Source organism: Cervus canadensis, chromosome 5 (genome assembly GCF_019320065.1).
Source record: "Cervus canadensis isolate Bull #8, Minnesota chromosome 5, ASM1932006v1, whole genome shotgun sequence".
In the NCBI taxonomy this organism is placed as follows: Eukaryota; Metazoa; Chordata; class Mammalia; order Artiodactyla; family Cervidae; genus Cervus; species Cervus canadensis.
This window is the reverse complement of record NC_057390.1, coordinates 44,481,569-44,504,478: the sequence shown is the minus strand read 5'-3', so window position 1 is coordinate 44,504,478 and position 22,910 is coordinate 44,481,569. Positions and strand designations below refer to the sequence as shown.

The 22,910-nt window shown below is 42.5% G+C and overlaps 1 protein-coding gene and 1 pseudogene across 1 annotated transcript; one reads left to right on the top strand and one right to left on the bottom strand.

Annotated features, from left to right (window-relative positions):
* Nucleotides 1-7,759: 7,759 nt before the first annotated feature.
* LOC122442601 (antimicrobial peptide NK-lysin-like) lies at nt 7,760-10,222 on the bottom strand. The gene is made up of 5 exons (XM_043470453.1): nt 10,081-10,222; nt 9,706-9,809; nt 9,150-9,251; nt 8,279-8,447; nt 7,760-7,927 (listed from the first exon to the last, which is right to left on the bottom strand). The coding sequence occupies exons 1-5, from the start codon at nt 10,130-10,132 to the stop codon at nt 7,917-7,919; spliced, it is 438 nt and encodes a 145-aa protein (XP_043326388.1). The 5' UTR covers nt 10,133-10,222; the 3' UTR covers nt 7,760-7,916.
* A 12,266-nt stretch (nt 10,223-22,488) lies between these two features.
* LOC122442815 lies at nt 22,489-22,619 on the top strand (annotated as a pseudogene).
* The last annotated feature ends 291 nt before the right edge of the window (nt 22,620-22,910 follow it).

The window sequence follows — 22,910 nt, the reverse complement described above, 5'->3', positions numbered from 1 at the left end:
TGGGCTGCAGTCCCAGATGTGCCACCTCCTAGGTGTGGGCCTTACTTACCTTCTCTGTGCTTTAATCTCCTTATCTGGAAATTTCATAGGGATTTGGGGTGTTTATGAGGACTGCGTGAGATTATACTCTAAAGTTCTTAGAACTGAGCGGGTCACAAAGAAAAGGCTCAACGAAGCTTAGCTTTCATTTTTGTTACCACAAATATTATTGTTGTTATTTCATTTTCATGCACTGCTTCATATGGTTCCCGATCCCCGATAGTTCCAGCTTGCAGCGGGTATTGCTGCCCAGCCCCAAGACTTTTAACTTTAAACAGACTCTCACCTCCGGGTGTGTTAGTTCTAATTCTAGATCAAGGGCTCTGATTGGCCCAGCACATCGCTGGAAGCCTGGGCCGGAGACCAGGCTCCGCCCATATGGGCGTCCCAGGTTGCAAGGTCACTGAAGGCAGCCAAACTTGGAGAGTTTTCTTCCCAAAGGTGGACAGCCAGGAACAGACTAGTAAAGCCAACACACACACAAAACATTTTTCAAAGACATGTACGTGCTGTTGTGAATAAAATGAAAGTGAAAATGATTCAGTCATGTGGGACTCTTTGTGACCCCATGGACTATGCAATCAACGGAATTCTCCAGGCCAGAATATTGGAGTGGGTAGCTTTTCCCTTCTCCAGGGGATCTTCCCAACCCAGGGATTGAGCCCAGATCTCCCGCATTGCAGGTGGATTCTTTACCAGCTGAGCCAAGGGAAGCCCAATAATACTGGAGTGGGTAGCCTATCCCTTCTCCAGAGGATCTTCTGGACCCAGGAATGGAACCGGGGTCCCCTGCATGCAGGCAGATTCTTTACCAACTGAGCTACTAGGGAAGCTTGTGAATAAAATATGAATGTATTTAAAGGTGTCATTGAGCCACAGTACTTTTCTTAATTATTCCTGTTATCCATAATATATTTGTATATTATTATATAATATTTTATATTAATAAATATAAATGACCATCATTCACTTCCTCAATACAACTTAAGGTGCAAATTTTACCGTGTTCAGTTCAGTTCAGTCACTCAATCCTGTCCGACTCTTTGCTGCAGACCCCATGTACTGCAGCATGCCAGGCTTCCCTGTCCATAACCAACTCCCAAAGCTTGCTCAAACTCATGTCTACTGAATCGGTGATGCCATCTAACCATCTCATCTTCTGTCGTCCCTTTCTCCTCTTATCTTCAATCTTCCCCAGCATCAGGGTCTTTTCCAATGAGTCAGCTCTTTGCATCAGGTGGCCAAAGTATTGGAGCTTCAGCTTCAATATCAGTCCTTCCAATGAATATTCAGGACTGATTTCCTTTAGGATTGACTGGTTTGATCTCCTTGCAGTTCAAGGGACTCTCAAGAGTTTTCTCCAACACTACAGTTCAAAAGCATCAATTCTTCAGTGTTCAGCTTTCTTTACAGTCCAACTCTCACATCTATACATGACTACTACATGACTAGATGGACCTTTGTTGGCAAAGTAATGTCTCTGCTTTATAACATGCTGACTAGGTTGGTCACAGCTTTTCTTCCAAGAAGCAGGTATCTCAATTCCATGGCTGCAGTCACCATCTGCAGTGATTTTGGAGCCCCCCAGAATTAAGTCTCTCACTGTTTCCATTGTTTCCCTAACTATTTTCCATGAAGTGATGGTCTTTACCATGTTGGTCTTTGTTAAATGTCTTGATTGTAAAAACAGTCTTCATCCATCCTCAAATATTTGGTATATAATCCCTCAACATTACATTGGGCTGCTTCCGGTCCACCTTTAAAGTAGTTGAATGAGCCTTAAATTGGACCAGTCCACTCTCCTCCCCGGTACCCTCCCCTGGCTCCAGGCACAGAGGCTCCAGTGTCCTATTGGCCTGGAATCCATGCCCTTCCCCACTCTTAGTCTCTGCCTGTGAGCATGCAGCCTGCAGGGTCTGGGTGCTGTGATTATTAGATGTACCTATAAGCACTCTCCTGAGCATCATCCCCACTCCCCAAAAAACATCTCCTTGGGTGGGAATGAACTGGGTGGTAGGGGAGGGGCATCCGGCATCCATTCTGAAGATACAGTGATTTTCTGGTCCTCTGCAGGACATTAGGGAGGGATGGTAGCATCTAAGAGAGAAACGTAAGGCAGGCATGTGAGATGAGTCTCGTGCCTCAGGACAGGAATCCATCTCCAGGCTCTGGGTGTCTGGCAGCTGCTGGAACAGGGGCTGAATCTGCAGCAAGGCAAGGTGATGACTCCAGCTTTTCTCTGTGATACAGCCTGCAGGAAAGTGTCTCATTCACCATGGACAACTTCGATTCTCACTGCCTCAACCTCTGCCTAAAATTCTTCACTCCCAGCACCTTCTAGGTAATGCTCCATCTTCCAGGTAGCCTCTTAGCACAGCTTACATCATGCTAGGCACACACATGAGTTATCTAAGCAGAGCAACGTAGGAGTCTTGCAAGTATTGTTGGTTCTGTCAGATAAGGAAACCAAAGAGGCAAAGAGGCCAAGATTAATATCATCTGAACGAAACCAAGACCTGTCTGGGGCCCTGGCCTGTGCCCACAGGCAGTACTCTTGAAGCCTGTTGAGTAAACTCCAAGATTCTCAACCTGAGTATATGGGAAAGCACATCTTACTTAGAGACAGGCAAGCCCCTAAGACCAGGAATCCACAGTTCCTGATTCCCGTCAAAGAAATATCTTCCTATTCGGAAGTGCCTCAGAGACAATACTGGCTTCCCAGGTGGCACCAGTGGTAAAGAACCTGCCTGCCAATGCAGGAGACATAAAGTGAGGCAGGTTTGATCCCTGGGTTGGGAAGATCCCCTGGAGGAGGGCTTGGCAACTCACTCCAGTATTCTTGTCTGGAAAATCCCATGGACAGAGGAGCCTGGAGGGCTACAGTCCATGGGGTTGCAAAGAGTCGGACCTGACTGAAACAACTTAATGCACACACACGCAGAGACAACACTCACCGTCATTGCAAGCTGGACTGGACATTTGACACTTTGGCCACACAGCATCTACTCTTCCTTCCTAATAATCACTCTAATTTCCTTTGGGGAATTATCTGACAGCTACTGTGTACTGTCTCGGTGGACAGTAACTCATCTAGCAATCTATCCTCCACTTCATAAGCCAGAACAGTCACCCAGATCTCCTAGGGCATGACTTCCTTTTCATCACCTTAGAACAATCAAAGTCAAGTATCTGATCTAAGCTTGGCTGGTTGAATTTTCTTTCCTAGGAATTCGGCTTTGGAGCAGGAGACACAAAGACAGAGTAAGCTCATTGTGGAAATTCATTCACCCCAATGACTGCACCTGGGTGAGACTGAGGTGTTCTCCCTGCTTCAGAGGACCCTCTGAGCTGCCTAGATCTTGTCCAAGTTCTATTCTAGGTCTTCCCTTCCAACCTCAGGCATCAATGGCTACCCAATCACTTCCCTTTTCTTAATTTAGCCTGAGTCAGTTTCTGTTGCTTGCCATCAATGAATCTGGCTGATACACCAGCTCATGCTAAGGAAGAAAGAATTCCCCATATCCCTTCTGCATGAGGGATTCAAAGACCAAGCGTGAACTGGCCAAGATTCCTTTTTATTTTATTTTATTTTTGGCTGCACTGGGTCTTTGTTGCTGCATGCAGGTTTTCTCTAGTTGTGGCAAGCAAGGGCTCCTCTTCATTAAAGTGCTTGTGTTTTTCATTGTAGTGCCTTTCTTGTTGCAGATCATAGGCTTTAGGCTTGTGGGTTCCAGTAGTTGCGACATACAAGCTCAATAGTTGTGGCTCACAGGCTTAGTTGGCCTCATGGCATGTGGAATCTTCCCTGATCAGGGATTGAACCCACATTCCCTGCATTGGCAGGCAGATTCTTATCCACTGCACCACCAGGGAAGTCCTGCCCAAGATTCTTCACCAAAAAAGAAAAGAAGCCTACAAAATTTGCTAGCCCTAACCATCTTCCAGAGAAGGCAATCGCAACCCACTCCAGTACTCTTGCCTGGAGAATCCCATGGACGGAGGAGCCTGGTAGGCTGCAGTCCATGGGGTTGTGAAGAGTCCAACACAAATGAGCGACTTCATTTTCACTTTTCACTTTCATGCATTGGAGAAGGAAATGGCAACCCACTCCAGTGTTCTTGCCTGGAGAATCCCAGGGACAGTGGAGCCTGGTGGGCTGCCATCTATGGGGTCGAAGAGAGTCGGACATGGCTGAAGCGACTTAGCAGCAGCAGCAACAACCATCTGCCAGGTGGCAGCTTCCAATCAGAACACAGAAAGCCTGAGTTTGTTACTGAAAGGGTATGGTGGGTCTGGCTGCTAGCTACTCAAAAGCCAATAAATAGGCCAGGTTGGTCAAAAGGAAGTTTGCTTTATTTCAGATGCTGGCAACTGGGGGATGGGGGTGGGGAGAGGAGGCGAGGGTGGACAACTGTCCAAAAGCCAACTTCACCCTCCCACCCCCGATAAGCAGGGGGTGAGAGCTTTCATAGACGGGGTGGGCGAGGTGGGTCTACATGCAGAAACTGTACAGTCATCTCTAACAGTCATCTTTAAACTGGTCACCAGTGGTCTGACCAGCATCATCTTGATTGTTTTAGGTACAGTTAATCTTCAGTTCCGGGGTTCATTTGTTCCCATTTCTTTGAGGTCAATTCTCAGAATTGTGGCAGCTCATGTCCTGGGTACAGTATGCTCATCATGTTAACTTCTCCACCTGGTGTTTCAGTATTTATAAGACAGCTCACAGGATATGGCTCAGAATATTATCTATGTGCTGTGCTGTGCTGAGGTTAGTCACTTGGTTGTGTTCTACTCTTTGCCACCCCATGGACTGTAGCCCTCCAGGCTCTTCTGACCATGGGATTCTCCAGGCAAGAATACTGGTAGTGGGTTGCCATTCCCATCTATAGGGGATCTTCCTGACCCAGGAATGGAACCCAGGTCTCCTGCATTGCAGGTGGATTCTTTACTGTCTGAACCACCAGGGAAGCCCAAGAATACTGGAGTTGGTAGCCTATCCTTTCTGCAGGGGATCTTCCCAACCCAGGAATCAAACCGTGGTCTCCTGCATTGCAGGTGATTCCTTACCATCTGAGCTACTAGGGAAGCCCCAAAATTATCTATAGCCCTTGAGAAGGAACTAAAAGTCCTTGACTATGCCTAATGACTACATTATTATTTAGTCTCCTTTGACTGTTTTCCTTTGTTTCAGCATTTCTCACTTCTCTGATTAAACTTATTCTTTGACTAAAGTTTTCCACAGGCAAAAGGCAGGCAGAAGACACGGTGGGGATGAGGCAAGGACCATATGGTCTTGCTCCATTTCAAGTTCACTTGACAAAGTTAGGCCCCCTGGATAAAGGGAGGAGTGGAATATCAAGTGTTTCCTCAACTCACAAGGAAGGCCTAGAGGTTGCTGCTGCTGCTGCTGCTAAGTCGCTTCAGTCGTGTCCGACTCTTACCTACTCACTATTGCAACAGTCCTCAGATTTGTTCTGGGAACAGAATTCCACAGTGGAAGCTGTGGTGAAAGACATTTGGAAGGAGAGTGATAACTTCCTTGGAGACATAAGGCTAAACTGTAAGCTGGCTAATTTGCTGGAGAGAAAGCAAAGAAAGAAAAACCTGTGAAGAGGCCTCCTTGGGTCAGAAAAAAGTCTCTATCAGTGACCCATAAAGGACTTAGGTTTGATTGGGCTTCATAAAGCAATTTATCCCCTGGGACATTGTTGAAAACAATAGAGCAATCAGCCAGAAATATTGGAGATTCACAACGAGGTGTTTTGAGACAAAGAGAACCCTTCCCAAACTTCTGTCATCACAGGATAGTTGTGGTCATGCTCAAGGCTGTACCCCTTGAGGTGCAACATCTGAGGCATCACACTATGAGGGGTGGAGGGACCTCACTAAAATGACCCAATCAGTCACGAAACATGAAAACAAGCAATTCATCTCTAAAAGGCAATAACATACCTGGGGAGGGGAGTGTGACCAGTAGTCATGTTTGCTATAATATATTATCTAAGATAACCAGTCTCCAACAAAAAATTACAAGACATAAAGAAATAGGAAAGAATAGGGAATTTCCTGGGGATCCAGTGGTTAGAACCTAGCCCTTTCACTGTCAGGTTATAGGTTCAATCCCTGGTCAGGAAACTTAGATCCCACATGCCAAGAGGCAACAAAGCCTGCATGCTGTGACTAGAGAAACCCCAAAACCCAAACACAATGAAGACCCAGTGCAGCCAAAAATAAATAGGAAATCTGAATAAACCGTAGACTTTAGGAAAAACAAATAAATAAAGATCATGTGGAAATTGATTGCATCAATAGAGAACCCACACACTTATGGCCAATTAATCTACAATGAAGTATGCAAGAATACACAATGAAGAAAAGACAATCTCTTCAACAAGTGGTGCCAGGAAAACTGGACAGCTACATGTAAAAGAATGAACATTTTCATTTTGTCATATATAAGCTTAAATGGATTCAAAACCTAAATGCAAAATCAAATACTATAAAACTCCTAGAGGAAAATGTAGGCCACTCTTTGACAAAACTTGCAACAGTATTTTTTTGGATCCATCTCTTAGGGTAATGGAAACAAAAGCAAAAATAAACAAATGGGACCTATTAAACTCTAAATTGTTTGCACAGCAAAAGAAACCATAAAATGCAAAGATAACCTATGGAATGGGAGAAAATATTTGTAACTCATACCAACAGCAAGGGCTGAATTTACAAGACATAAAAACAATTTACACAGCTCAATTAAAAAATTTAAAAAAAACAACAAAAATGAGCAGAAGACCTAAGTAGACATTTCTCCAAAGAAGACAGACAGGTGGCCAACAGAAACATAAAAAGATGCTCAACATCACTAATTATTAGAGAAATGCAAATCAAAACTACATTCAGGTAGTTTTGATGATGGCCATCTGACCTCACTCTGGTCAGAATGGCCATCATCAGAAAGTCTACAAGTAATAAATTCTAGAGAGGGTATAGAGAAAAAGGAACCCTCCTACACTGTCAGTGGGAATGTAGATTGGTACAACCACTATGCTGAACAGTAAGGAGGTTACTTAAAAAACTAAAAATAGAGTAACCATATAATCCAGCAGCCCTGCTTCTGAGTATATACCCAGAAAAGACAACAATAATTTGAAAATATAACATGTACCCCGATGTTCAATAGCACTATTTACAATAGCCCACATCTTTATCTATTCATATATATATATGGAGCTTCCTCGGTGGTTTAATTGGTAAAGAATCCACCTGCAATGCAGGAAACGCAGATGATGCGGGTTTCATCCCTGGGTCAGGAAGATCCCCTGAAGGAGGGAATGACAAGCCACTCCAGTACTCTTGCCTGGAAAATCCCATGGATAGAGGAGCCTGGTGGGCTACAGTCCATAGGGTCACAAAAAGTCATACAAGTCTGAGCAACTGAACAACAACAAAACCCTAACCCAAATGGTCTCTTCAGCTGGTCTGAGAGCTCCTGGGGATATATTTGTGATGTACCCCAGGTTCTCGGAGTAACATGCAATGCAATAATTATTTCATGACCATATGTGTGAGAGCTGCTAAGTTGTCTTGTTCACCACTAAATCCATAGCATCTAGAACCACATGTGGACATACAACATGTTTATTGAATGAACTTATGAGTCAGATGAGCGTGCCCTCTCTTCTGAAACCCAACAAAGGAAAAGAAACTGAAGCAAAAGTCTTGCATGATATTTTATTCTGAGAGGGAAAGGCAGTGGAAGGAGTTCAGTGAGAGAAACTGGAGAGGAGACTCCTGGATTCAGGAATGAAGAGCAGGCCGAGGATGCTGGAGTTTCTGTGCTTTTTCCCCAGGGTGGGGTCAGCGGACCCAAGGAATCAGATGAGACCTAGTGTGGAGAGAAGAGACAGGTTGATCAGGGCTCTGATTTCTCCAGTATCTCAGTCTCAGGCCATTTCCTTGGTGTCAACCTCATCTTACGTGATGCTCTCATTCAATCCTCATTTCAACCTCAGAAATAGAAATCATTATTGCCCTTTCACGGGTAAGGCAACTGAAGCTCAAAGAGGTTAGGTTACTTGCCCAAGGTCACATAGCTGAGGAGAAATGGAGACCTGATTTTACTCCAGGATTGTTTTCGGGAGTGTGGGGAAGGGCAGGGGAAGGTTGCCTCAGGCTGTTAGGAGTTTCCCTTTCACGGGGAGGCTGTCAGGGAATGTGCTGTTGCCTCTGCACATACCTGCCTTGCTTTTGCACAGCCTGATGTCAAAACAGATGGCCTGAGGCTTTTTTCCAGCTAAGATGTCCCGAGAGATGACACGGAGAAATCTCTTCATGATTGACTTGCACACACCTCTCAGCACCTTCATCTTGCTGCACACCTTGGAGGCCGCCTCGCTGACGGTATTCTGTAGCGGCAGCGCCAGGGTGGGAAACGGGCCTCAGGTGAGCCTTGCTGGGCGCTGCCTCTCTGCAGGCCCTGGCAGCCTTGGGCTCTCAGCGGGTCTGACAGTGGGAGTGCTGGGTCCCGGGTGTTGATGCCAGGTGGTAGTGGGAGCAGGGACTCGAGAGACAAGGCTCAACCCCCCTCCCCATCTCAAGTCTGGCCAGCAGGGGCTCTGGAAAGGACAATTGACCCTGTCGAGTCTTAGCCCCTCTATACCCGGGCCCTGTCTTCTGGGTGGTGAATGGTGCCCAGACCCACTTTAAAGGCTCTGCCTATATAGCTTCTGGGTCCAGGGCCAGACTGCGGGCTCCATCTGCTGGGGGTCGGGGGGTGTGGTGGGTTAGGAGGGGATCCAAGCTTGGAGCCTTGGTCCATTGCTTTTGAAATATCTTCTTCTGACATCTCCCATGGAAGGGGATAAATCTGAGTACCCGAAGGTGAAGGTGGTGATGCTGAGCAGGTTGGGGGAGCCAAGGAGAGGGAGGGAGGGAAAGTGAAACTATGGTTCAGGTGATGATACATCCACTTGTTAAGTATTCACTCAGAGCTAAGTACATCCCACTTTCCAGCTCATTTAAGAAGCCTAGGTAGGGCTTCTTAGCCCTCCCCACTCCACTTGGGAGCACCTCTCCACCCACCAGGTTCTACAAGTCTCCCATCTCACCTCATTGGGCTGATCTCCCACCATGTCCTCCAGACGTTGTATTATCAACCGACAGTTATTACAGAGTAGGCCCAGCTCCTCTTTTTGGAGCACCAGGTCACCCTATTAGGAAAGGAAGCCCCTTAGGGTGGTCTCTCAGATACCCCAACTTCATAAGGGCACCAGGAAGTGTCCCCTGGGAGCTTTCAAGCCAGTAGGATGACCCATGATCTGTCTGTCCATATGAGGACCTGAGCCAGACTGGCTGGCCCCTGCCAATCTCTCTGCCTGTCTTAGAGGGGCTGAGAGGCCCCACGACCTGCCCCCACACCCACAGCACCATTCCCATCCCAACATCTGTTCTACCGTCAGACAAGGAGGAGGCTCTTGGGGAGGGCCCAGCCACCAGTGTAGCCCCCACCCCACAGTCAGGTACCAGTGTGAACAAAACCAGCATCTTCAGCTCCCAGCCCTGCCTCCCCACCCCCTGGCCAGTTCGGCCCTCACACCTGGCGCTGCCCAGGGAGGAGAGGAAGGAGAGGGATGGTGGGTGGGCAGCAGGAAGCCATCCATGTACCTGGGGATCCTCCGGGGACAGGCCCTGGCACAACTCATCTCCTTTGCACAGATGGGCCGTCGCCTGATCGTGGTGCTCAGGGGTCAGACCAGAAAAGGCCAGCCCTGGGGAAGAAACAGCGTCAGCAGCCCTCCACAGACAGAGGGAGAGGAGAAGTCACTTCTCCTGGCTGGGGAGAGCCCAGGAGGCAGCTGGGGCCCAGAAGAGGGAGGCGGCCTTGTGAGGGGTCCCAGGGGGCTCCTGCCCTACTCTGCCCTGGGGCTGCTCTGACCCACGCCATATGCCCTTGGAGCTCATGCTCGGGTCCACCAAATCTGAGAAAGCAGGGCTGGGAGGAGGAGCCATCTGGATCTATCCCAAGGGGAGCGTCCTCACCTGGGGCGACCAGGAGCACTGAGGCGATGAGCAGGACGGCCCAGGAGGTCATGTTGAGGCTGCTGCCCAGGCTCCCTCCACAGCCTGTTTTATAGAGGCCGGGAACCTAGCAATCTGACCAGACAGGGTCCTCTTCCTCTTGTTGGCCACCTCCCATGTCACTGGGTTTACCACAAACACTGGTGCCGGTATGTGGAGAAGTGGGGGGAGGAGTGTACCTCAGAGCTACCACACACCCTTCTCCACCCCCCTGCCCAGTACTAGAACTTTCTGAGCTGAGCTGGGTGTTGATGGAGAGCATTGGCCGCCATGATGCCCACCCTGCCCTGATGTGGTAATGGGAGAAGTCCCCACTACCGAGGGGTTGGGTAGGGCCCTTGGCCAGGTGAGTATCCATGCCCCTCTGCCTTATCTCTTCCTCCTACCCCAGAAGTCTGGGCTGGTGTGGCTACATCATCCTTCTCCTCCCAGGTCTCCTTCCAGTCATTTAAGCCAATGTAGCACTACATGATTCAGATGCAGAAAAAGCTGCCTCAGGGTAGATCCTGACAGCGCCTCCTCCCAGCCCTGCATTCTCGGGCTTCATGGACCCTGATCATGAGCTCCATGGGCACCTCGGGTCCCCTAGACCCACACCAGCCTTCTCACCATCCCCAAGGAGGCTGGGCCTTTCCCTTAGAGCCGGGTTCAGCCCAGCCTGGCAGTGACCTGTCTAATGGACCAAGAGAGCCAGTGGGAAGGACGGGAGCCCCAGCCAGGGGTCTGGTCCCAACTTCTGGGCCTCTGAATAGTCATCTGAGTCATAAATGTCATTGGCCCTCATCTGTAAGAAAAATACAGGCTACCCAGTTAAATTTGAATATTAGATAAAATTAATTTCTTAGTATCCATATGTCCCAAATATTGCATGGAATATACTTACACTAAAAAATATTTGTTGTTTACCTGAAATTCTAATTAAACTGAGCATCCCATAGTTTGTCTGGCCCCTTGAATCCTTTCTGGTTTATTACCCCAATCCCAGGATAGCAGACACACTCACACTAACTCATGTCACACACTTAGACACAGTTATGGGAACTCAGGGGCATATGCTCTCCAAAGCACTGACAAATTCACACACGCTCATAGCCACTCACACTCCCAGATACTCACACACACATACTCACACATTAATTCACAACCACATACTTTCAAATACTCATAAATTCACACATAAACACACCACCTTTGTTCTTGCCTATTGTGGAAGTCGCTGAATGACACATTAAGGAGCAAGGAATTTAAGCATTTTTAAGCACTTTGGCTCTCTTATTTTTATTTTTATTGAAATAAATTTTAATTATATAAGCAAGAAACAATAAATGAAACCACTTATAAGTTCACCAAACAGATTTACAGGAATATTGACAGATGACAACTAGACTCATAGTGGTCATCATTTTTAAACTTATAGAAATATTGATTCTTTATGTTGTGTACCAGGAAATTACATAGTGTTGTTGGTCAATTATACTTTAAAAACAAACTCTTAGAAAAAAGAGGTTGGATTAATGGTTACCAGAGGCTGGGGTGGAAGGGTAAGGGGTAGGATTAGATGAAAGTGGTTGTCAGAAGGTACAAACTTCCAGTTATAAGATAAGTAAATAGTAGGGATGTAATGTATATAATATGATAAAGATAATGAACACTGCGGTACATTATAAATGAAAACTGTAAAGAAAGTAAATCCTAAGAGCTCTCACTTCAAGGAAAACTTTTTGTCTATTTAATGCTGATTTCTAAGAGATGAGGGATGTTCACTAAATCCACTGTGATCATTTCATGATGAATGTAAGTCAAATCATTATGTTGTACACTTTAAAATTATACAATGCTGCATGTCTGATATCTCAATACACTGGAACTTAATTATAAAAAATTTATAGAAATATCCACTTATACCTTTAAATGAATATATTTATAAATAAGTATATGCTTATATAAACTTATATATCATAAAAAATGCTTTGGGACCGCTTTTTAAATTTAACAAGATATCATGAACATCATCCCAGTCAATAAATTTAGACTTCCTTCATCATTTCCATTGGTTGCTTCATATTCTATTTTAGGGATGAACTCTAACTGGAGTCCTCAATTCTGGGACTCATGAAGCTTCCACTTGCAGAACAGAGGCGGAGAGCCCTTCAATAGCTAGTGCAATAGTCTGGGTGAGTGATACGAATGCCTTCTTCAGACTGGTTGCCTCATAATCTCAAGACGACTACTGTAGTCCCTCCAGGCCCTAGGGCCCCAGCCCAGGTGGAAAAATTAGAAGAGTGAAGCAGGAAAGGGAGGTACTTGTGTATATTTTTAAAAAGCAAATATTTCCCAGAGACCTTCAGCTTGTCTCATCAGTATGTCCCAGCAGGTACCCGCAACTGTGAAGGGCTATACAGAAGGATGCCTTTGGCTGGGCTTTGAACAAAACTGAGATTCTGCCAGGAAGGACAGATGAGAAGTCAGGGGAATTAGGTAGGCAACAGCAGTGTCAGCTACAGAAGGACTTCTTGCTAAGCAGTATTTTGAAGGAAAAATTGATGGGATTTTGTAACTAATCAGATACAAGAGACAGAGGAGACAGGAGGCCAAAGTTTTATAGTATTTGAAGGCTGAGGGGCCAGTGGTGAAGCAGGAAAATTAGGAAATGGAGCTTGTGTGTGAAAGCTGAGTTTGAGGTGTTGCATTTGTGTGGTCTGCTTGAGGGCGGGGTTGCCTCTGCTGTCAGATCCGCCCTTGATTCCTAGAACTGCCCTGAGACCAGATAGTCAGCTAATGGGTTCGCCTCCTATAAGGAAACCAGGACTCTAGAGAAGCCCAGTGAATGCTCCAAGGACACACAGCTCAGACCACATACGTCTGGGGATTTGAACTCAAACTCCAAAATCCAAGTTCGTCCCCACTCCACATTGGCCCTATCTCTAGGTTTCTAGGCCAAAGTTGCTTGCCATCTGGCTGCCAGGTCAGTCGCTGTCCCCGCTCCCCTCCACAGGCCTCCTCTTCCCTAACCACGTGAAGAGACCATGGTGTATGTGTGGAGGCCACATTAGTGAAGGGGGAAAAGCCCAAGAAGGTGACTCATGTCTTTCTTTACCGAATTCATTAAACATACATATCAGTAAATACACACATATACAAATATCTTTGGGGAATTCAGTAAGATCAGATATTCCAACAAATCCTTTTCTGGGGTGCTAAGGGGTATGGACAAGGGGTCCTGGGGTCCTATGTGACAAGAACCTAGCACAAGTCCACAAGTCCTATCCGTTTGTGGTCGTGGGGTCCCATGGACCAGCCCGCCTCAAGTCAATCTTCTTCAAGAAATCTCTGATTTCCCCAGTGTCATGAAGATATCCTCTTGTTTCTTCTAGGAGTTTTATAGTTTTCTACATTTAGGTCTGTGATTCATCTCAAATGAGCTGGGTTGAAGTTCTGTTGCTTCAGATCAATTTTTTGAAAAGATTTTTATTTTCCCGTTGAATTGCTTTGACATCTGGGTCATTTCTATCAAATGACTGTATAAATGTGGGTCTGTTCATAGGTTCTTTATCACGGCAAGTACTGTATCAATAATAATAGCAAAATACTCTGACTCTTTTAAATGGGCACAATATTTGAACAGTCACTTCATAAAGGAAGAATAGCCAATAAATATTTGAAAAAGTGTTAAATATCATAACTCATGAGGGAATTCTATGTTAAAACTACCATGAAATGATGGTATCAAAATGACTATAATTAAAATAACAAGATCTTGCTTACGTGTGGAATCTAAAAAGGAAACAAACAAAAGAAAACAAAAAAACAGAACTCATAGAAACAGAGCCCTTTTCTGGGCGTGGGGCACGATGTGGGAAGAGGGCAAAATAGGTGAGGGTGGTAAAAAAGTACAAGCTTCCAGTTGTAAAGCAAGTCCTGGATGTGTAACACATAGCACAGTGACTATAGTTAATAATACTATATGTATGTTTGAAAGCTGCTGAGAGAAATCTTAAAAGTTCTCATCACAACAAAAAAATTATAACATGTGGTGATGAATGACAACTAGGCTTCTGGTCGTAGTATTTTTGCAATCTATATTACATCAAACCATTATGTTGTAAACCTGAAACATATGTCATATGTCAATTACATCTCAAATTTTAAAAAATGAATAATAATATCCATTGTGCAAGGATGTACTGAGATATTAAAAATCATATTAAATATTTGTCATATGTGGGGGGAGAAAAAGACAAACAATACTAAGTGTTAATAAGGATGTGGAGCAACAGGTACTTCAAAAGTTGTCGGTGAGAATATAAAATGAACTTTTTAAATGTAGATTGACAGTGTTTCATAGAGTTAAGGCTACACATGCCCTATAACCTCTACATGTCTACCCACGCTAATGAAAACATATGCACATACAAAGATTATTACAAAAATGTTCACAGAAACATGACCCAGCACCTACACTCCTAGATACATACTCCAAAAAACTGAAAACAGAGATTCAAAGAGACACTTGTTCATCAATGTTCATCAAAACATTATTCAAAATAGCCAAAAGTGCGAATGACCCAAGTGTCCATTGACAGATGAATGGATCAACAAAATATGGTGTATATATATATATACATATATATATATATATATATATATATATATATATATACACGCAATGGAATATGATTCAACCATGGAAAGGAATAAAGTTCTGATACAGGTAACAACATGGACGAACCTTGAAAGAAATAAGCTAAATGAAATAAGCCAGATACAAAACAATACATATGATACCACTTACATGAAATATCTATAAAAAGCAAATTTGTAGGGATAGAAATTAGATGAAGGATTAACAGGGGCTGAGGGGAGAGGAAAAGAGGGAATTATTGCTATTGGTTACTGAGTTTCTATTTAAGGTCATAAAAATAAATTTTGGAAATAGTGATATTTGCAGAATATTTAATTAGTGCCACTGAATTGTACATTTTGAAATGGCTACAATGGCAAGTTTGTGTTATATGTATTTTACCATCACAAAAGCAACAAAAATAATAAAGAGATAATGCTGTTAGAAACTTTCCCACAAAAGCCAAACATCAGAAATAACCCAAATGCCCACCAACAGGTAAATGGATAAATAAAGTTTAGCCATATAATGCAACACTACTTGGTGATAAAAAGAAATAAAATACTAATATATGCAACAAAATAGATGAATGCCAAACACTGAGCAAAAAATGCCAAACACAAAAAAACTACACTCTGCATGATCCCATTGATATGAAATTCTAGAACAGGCAAAATTCACATATGGTGAAAAACAGCAGAAAAATGATAGGAGGTGAGAAAAGGGTGTGGGGGTTTTGGAGAAAGTACACAAAAGGGCTCTCTCAGGTGATGAAAATGTTTTCCATCCTGACTGGGGTGTGAATTTCATGGGTACATGCATCTATCAAATCTCATCACTCTCTACACTTAAGATTTATGCATTTCACTATATGTAATCACGTCTCAACAAAAAGATTATCCAAAAATGCTTAAGTTACAATCTCATGGTTCCTAATGAACATTAAGGATTCCCTGGTGACTCAGTGGTAAAGAATTGGCCTGCCAGTGCAGGAGATGCAGATTCAATCGGCTCAGGAAGATTCCCTGGAGAAGAAAATGGCAACTCACTCCTATATTCTTGCCTGGGAAATCCCAAGGATAGAGGAAACTAGTGGGCTACAGTCCGTGGGGTCTCAAAAGAGTTGGACACAACTTAGCAACTAAACAACAATGAACATTATCAAAATGTATTGTATCGGTACCAAAAGTATTGTATCAGTTTACACTGCCATTACCTACAAGTTTGCTGTACTTTCACCAGCATTAGATATTATCATAGTCTCTAATCTGCAAATGTAATGAGTAGAAATAGTAAGTACATTTAATCTCCACTTATGACTGCAAATTGTTTAATATTTTCCCAAATATTTCTTTACTGTTAAATGCATTTGGGGAGGAGGACTTTCCTAGTGGTCCAGTGGTTAAGAATCCACCTCACAATGCAAGGAATGTGGGTTCGATCCCTGGTCAGGGAACTGGGATTGCACAAGCCGCTGAGCAGCTAAGCCCTCCCAAACACAACTAGAGAGTCCCTGCACAACAACAAAAGATCTCACATGATACAATGAAGTTCCTACAACTGAGACCAGAGGCAGCCAAATAAATAAATATCTACATATATTTTTTTAACTTTTTATTTGGGGGAGTTTTCTTTCTTATTTTGATTTTTGTCCCTTGCCCATTATCTATTAGACTCTACTATCTTTTTTTTCAATATCTAAGGGTTCTTTTTTTTTTTTAGTTCTACCAGTTTATTGCTTTATGTAGTAAGTATATTAATGGTATGATTAAACTACTCCACTTGGGGGAGGAGAGAGGATTAAAAAAGGCAAGAGTAAACATTAAAAAAATAATACAAAACAAAATACTCCAAATGCTTTGTCACTTCATAGCTTACCTTTAAATATTGGTGACATTTTTCTTTTGTTTAGAAATGTTTCATTTTCTATAGTCAAACATATCTTTTCTTTATGACATGTTTTTTCAGTTTAGAAAGTTGTCATGTCATTACTGTTTTTTAATCTAAAAAAATTTTTTTTTCAAATTTTGCTCTTACCTAGTTTTTTAATGTGCTATTTTAATTCTCTGGAACTTTATTTTAGTAAGATATGGGGAAATCAAATTTTATTCTTTACAAAATGATATATTCAGTTAATTTAAAGACCCAGAGGAATCGGGTGGAGAGGGAGGTGGGAGGGGGGATCGGGATGGGGAATACGTGTAAATCTATGGCTGATTCATATCAATGTATGACAAAACCCACTGAAATGTTGTGAAGTAATTAGCCTCCAACTAATAAAAAAATTTAAAAAAAAAATAAAAATAAAAATAAATTGTCGATGGTATATTTTCCCTGCTCTCTACTGATTTGAATTTATTCTTTTATAATATATCAAGTTACCTTCAATAACATCAAATTCTGGGCTATCTCTTCTGTCCCACTGGTCTGAATATTGAGTGTTCTATTTAACACCACATGGTTTAACTACTGCAACTTTCTTTTTCAGATTTTTCTTTAATATTACTTTACTTTAAAAGTATACTTCAAAAAACAGGAAAAAGTATCTTTAAAATATTTTAAAAACTTTAATACTTTATTTTCCAGAAGTATGTATAAAGTATATTTTGTGTGTGTGTGTGTGCGCGCGCGCACAGTTGTGTTCAACTCAGCGACTCCATGGCCGTAGCCTGCCAGGCTCCTCTATCCATGGAATTTCCCAGGCAAGAATACTGGAGTGGGTTGCCATTTCCTATTCCAAGGGATGTTCCTGACCCAGGGATCAAACCCGAGTCTCTTGAATCTCCTACACTGGCAGGCAGATTCTTTGCCACTGTGTTAATACTAAATACTAAAGATAACAATTTAGAAATTTTTTTAATAAATTATCACAATGAAATTCTCATACCAAATTTTGTTAGAACTAAAAATTAATATAGAAAAAATTCATCTCTTTACAGTCAGTTTTCCAGCCATGAGCATACTATGACTTTCAGTTTTTCTGTCTTTCTTTACACCTCTCAAAAAAGTTTTAGGAAGAACTCGGACTCAGGAGCACTGAGCTCCATTGAGGGGCCGGAGATGGTGACTGCAGAGCACAACCCCCACCCCCACATCCCCGGCCACATTCCCCACCCCCACAGCCCTCGGCCACAGTAGGGACCCACCGCCTTCCGAGGAAGGTGCGGCTTAGAGGTACTGCCCTCGCACAGTCCCACACTTGGCGCATGACTCTGAACTTGCTCACGGGGCATTTTTGTATAACGAAATGAAATGGTAGAAAAAGAAAGAGATCATTAGAGGCAGTAAAACTGAAATAAATAGGAAGATCATCAGCCCGCTGGAGAAAGTAGGTGGTGTAAAGCAGAGTGAAGCAAGGTTTTATATTTCAGCAGGCCACCTGAAGTTTAACTAACATATGACTGCTCTACAAAACAAAAACAAAGAAACAAAAACCCTGCTCTTTCTTTAGAGAGCTCTATTCAGTTCCAGTTACATGAAATAAATCAGCCCCTTGAGGTTAAAAGCAGCCCCTGTCTGCTTTTCTTGATTATACTTGGAAAAATATTAAATAGCCTCACACTTGGAATAAGAAGGAAAAAAATACCCACCAATATTGTATGGAGTATTTTGCTTTTCACTGGTCTTCATGGATCTTTTTCTTCTGTAAACATTTCTGTTGTATCGTATTTCAGGAATTTAGTACTTTAAGGCATTAGAGTTACTGAGTACTATGTCTGCCTATTTATCCAAATTATTTCCTCGACTTATAGTTTTTTGCAGTCATGAATTCTCCAGTTTTCCTTTTAAATTTTTTTTTTAAATGTATTTATTCATGAATTTATTTACATGGCTGTGCCAGATCTTAGCTGCAGCATGTGAACTCTTAGTTGTGGCACGCAGAATCTTTAGCTGCAGCAAGTGGGATCTAATTCTCTGACTAGGGATTGAACCCCAGCCCCCAGCATTGGGAGAATGGGGTTTTAGCCACTGGACCATCATGGAAGTCTCTCCAATTTTCCTGATAGCATGTATAGATTATTACCCAAATTTCTCTAAAGTCATCAAGTTTCTGTTTATGTCAACACTTAGTTTTATTTTTATCTACAGTATTTTAATTTGAATTTCTGTCCTTGCTTATGTTTTGAGAGCTCCGACTATCTACTAAAACCTGAAGACACAGTGTGTTTAGTCTTATCAATGTTCTTTTGATTTCAGCCTTCAGGGCTACTGCCTGTCATTTTCCATGGTGATGATTTTATTTATGACGTAACCTCTGGTCAGAAGTCATTATCCTTGTATAGGGTATTTAGGGTAACTTCCCATATAAATGAGACTATCTTCTCTTCCCTTTTTATTCCATTCCAATTATAATGAGAGCTCTAAAAAATACTTTTGTCCAAGCTCATTATCTGTTTTCTTGGTACCTGGTAACCATCAGTGCTACTTCAAATAGTCATCCTTTTACTGAAAGTACAGTCTCTACCATATTTGAAGAGGAACATTCTTTGGTTCTACTTTGTCAATAGTTTCCTTACTGCTACAGTGGATTGGTTTAATTGTCACAAGCTTAGCTTAAGAGACATCATTTTGGGCCTCCCTGGTGTCTAGTGGTTAAGAATTGGCCTTCCAAAGCAGGGGGTGTGGGTTTAATCCCTGGTGACAGAACTGTGATCCCACATGAGGGTCAACTAAGCCCCGAGCCGCAGCTACTGAGCCTGGACACTCTAGAACCTGTGCTCTGCAATAAGAGAAGCCTGAGCAACACACTTAGATAAAAAAAAAAAAAAGACTGCACACCACAACAAAGACGCTGCACAGCCAAAAAAAGGAAACATCACATTACTTGTGGTTCCATTTCTCAACTAGAGATGCTGCTTTGTCCACTTATAATTCATAATCTTGAGCAACCTGAAAATAATCAATAATATATCAGAGAAATGCAAATCAAAACCACAATGAGGTACCATCTCACCCTGGTCAGAATGGCTGCTATCAAAAAGTCTACAAACAATAAATGCTGAAGAGGGTGCAGAGAAAAGGGAACCCTGTTGGTGGGAATGCAAACTAGTACAGCCACTATGGAGAACAGTGTGGAGATTCCTTAAAAACCTGGAAATAGAACTGCCATACAACCCAGCAATCCCACTACTGGGCATACACACCGAGGAAACCAGAATTGAAAGAGACACATGTACCCCAATGTTCACTGCAGCACTGTTTACAATAGCCAGAACGTGGAAGCAACCTAGATGTCCATTGGCAGACGAATGGGTAAGAAAGCTGTGGTACATATACACAATGGAATGTTACTCAGCTATTAAAAAGAATGCATTTGAATCAGTTCTAATGAGGTGGATGAAACTGGAGCCTATTATACAGAGTGAAGTAAGTCAGAAAGAAAAACACCAATACAATATACTAACACATATATATGGAATTTAGAAAGATGGTAATGATGACCCTACATGCAAGACAGCAAAAGAGACACGGATGTAAAAAACAGACTTTTGGACTCTGTGGGAGAAGGCAAGGGTGGGATGATTTGAGAGAGTAGCATTGAAACATGTATATTACCATATGTGAAACAGAGCATCAGTCTAGGTTCGATGCATGAGACAGGGCGCTCAGGGCCGGTGCACTGGGATGACCCTGAGGGATGGAATGGGGAGGGAGGTGGGAAGGGGGTTCAGGATGGGGGACACATTTATACCCATGGCTGATTCATGTCAATGGATGGCAAAAAGCATTACAATATTGTAAAGTAATTAACCTCAAACTAAAATAAATTAATTAATTTTTCAAAAAAGAAAATAATAATAATTTTAAAATATTTTAACAGCTTAGTTTTAACACTAAAACTAATCAAAACTTACAACAATAAGAATTATAATTATTAAATGAGTTAGAATGATGACTCAGCACAAACAAAAATTAACTGAACTGTAGTTTTTCCCCCACCAATTTTTATACCTTCTCATAATGCATCTTTTGGGGCCATGATACTATTTGTTAAATAATGCTTTCCTTTAAAAACAAAATAATTCCACGAAAGTGTTTATATCTGTTCAGGAATATTATACCTTACAAATGCTAATTTGTTGTTAACACATAAGTAAAATGAGTTAACTTCTGTTAACTTTTAACTTTGCTGAAGTTAAATGAGTTGACTTCTGGCTATACTGATGTTTGTACTACCCAAAAACCTTGGATGCAAACTGTTCTATAAATATGAGATTCATGTAAACTTTGGAAACGAGCCATTAAAACATTTTAATCAAAATTTTTATTATGGATCTACTGTATAGCACAAGGAACTATATTCAACATCTTATAATAACCTATTATAGAAAAGAATCTGAAAAATAATTGATTGTATGTATATTTATAACTGAATCACTTGGCTGTATATATGCAACATTGTATATCAACTATATGTCAATTAAAAAAAATCTTTTTTTAAACCTCTCAGCAGCAGCTTACCACTCAAAATATAAATGTGAGAGAGGAAAACAAGAAAAGCCAACTTGGGTGGCTATTATGCTTAGACTGTCTCACCTTCTTTTTTTTTCCTTCCTTCTATCTGGAGAGGTTGGAAAGTTACAGCAACACTTCCCAGAATTCACTGCAACTTGGGTCTGGGTGCGAAACCCTGTTTACAGTTAGAGGCACTGACGTGGGTCTTGGGAGGTTGACCCCAATACCATCTTTCTATTCTCTTTTGACTATTTTGTCTGCTGGAAAGCAAGGTCATAAAAGTGTTACATTTGGGGGCAGGAGCATGTCCAGTATCAAAAGTCTTCTTGAATTTGGCTTTCTAATCCCTGAACAGCAATTTATTCCTGAATGTATGTTTTTGAACTCTGAGCTTCAGAACCAGCTTCAAGTTGCCTTTAACATCAACTATTGAGAATAACTTCTGAATTTTTCAAGGCCCAATTCAGAACCTACTTCTTTAGTCCTACATACAATTTCTAAAGACCTAATTTCCTGTGTAAAATCCTCCTGGAAAAGAAAGTAGAAGTGGGTGGGATCTAATTTATTCTGCCAAAGAGGAGCTTCTCTGTACCTGTACCTGCAGATGTCCTCTATATCTTCAGGGAACCCTGACAGTGTGGTACACACACACGCACACTCACACACTCACACATGTAGTTTTGTCCTCTTAACCCCATGATTTAAACTGCCGGGTCGGTGGTTAACAAGGATGTGGCTGAAGCTTTGAAGAGTAGATCAGTCTTAGAAGTGACAAATTATCTTAGAAGTACAAATGCTCATCCTTCCCACCACCTCCCCTATCTATTAATAGGTGGAACCTCTCCGTGTTCTTTATTAATGTGTCTCCATCTTGCTCCCAGAAGCCCCTGACCCATTGAGCATTGTCTTCAAGGACATCCTTATACAATAGGCTACAGAATCACTTCTATTTTCCATGTCAGCCTGTGGCTATATTAGTTTTCTCTTGTTGCTGTGACAGTTATCACAAACACAGTGCCTTAAAACCACACCCATATAGACCTTCCAGGGAGCTCAGGGCTTCTAGGGTATGAGCCACCCATCTCTTTGCGTGGCCCTTTAATAAACCTTTCTCTGCTCCAAACTCACAAACAAGCAAGCAAAAAACACTCATTTAATGATCTGACAACTATAGGTCAGAAGTCTGAGTGGGTTCAATTGGTTCCTCTGCTGTGGGTCTCATGAGGCCAAAATCAAAGTGTTGGCTGGGTGGACTCTTATCTGGGAAGAATCCACTTCCAAAGTCATTCAGGATCGCTTCTCGGCCTTTTGGCTAAGATCAAGTGTAGTATCAAAGTCATTCAGGTTGTTGGCAGAATTCAGTTCCCCATGGTTGTAGGACTGAAGTTTCCTTTTCCCTGCTGGCTGTCATCTGAAATTCATTCTCAGCTTCTAGAGGCTGCTGGCATTTCCTGCCTCATGGCCCTCTCTGTCCTCAAAGTCAGCAATAGCAGATCAAGCCTTTCTAATGCTTTGAATCCCTCAGAGGCTCTCTCTGCTTCATCTTCCTGTCTTTCACTTGACATACACTTACTGACATAGATACACAGGTTATCCTGCCTGTTCTTCTTCTCTCCTCGGGTCCCCATTTCAGCACCTACAGTTGGCCAGTCCCTCCTTTGCTTTGTTATCCATGAGTTTATGATTATGCTTTTTAATTTTATTTAAAAACTGC

Coding starts and splice junctions, on each gene's coding strand:
- LOC122442601 (XM_043470453.1), bottom strand. CDS start 10,132: ATGACCTCCTGGGCCGTCCTGCTCATCGCCTCAGTGCTCCTGGTCGCC. Junction 9,810..10,080: donor AGTGCTCCTGGTCGCCCCAG/GTGAGGACGCTC, acceptor TTTCTTCCCCAG/GGCTGGCCTTTTCTGGTCTG. Junction 9,252..9,705: donor TGTCCCCGGAGGATCCCCAG/GTACATGGATGG, acceptor CTTTCCTAATAG/GGTGACCTGGTGCTCCAAAA.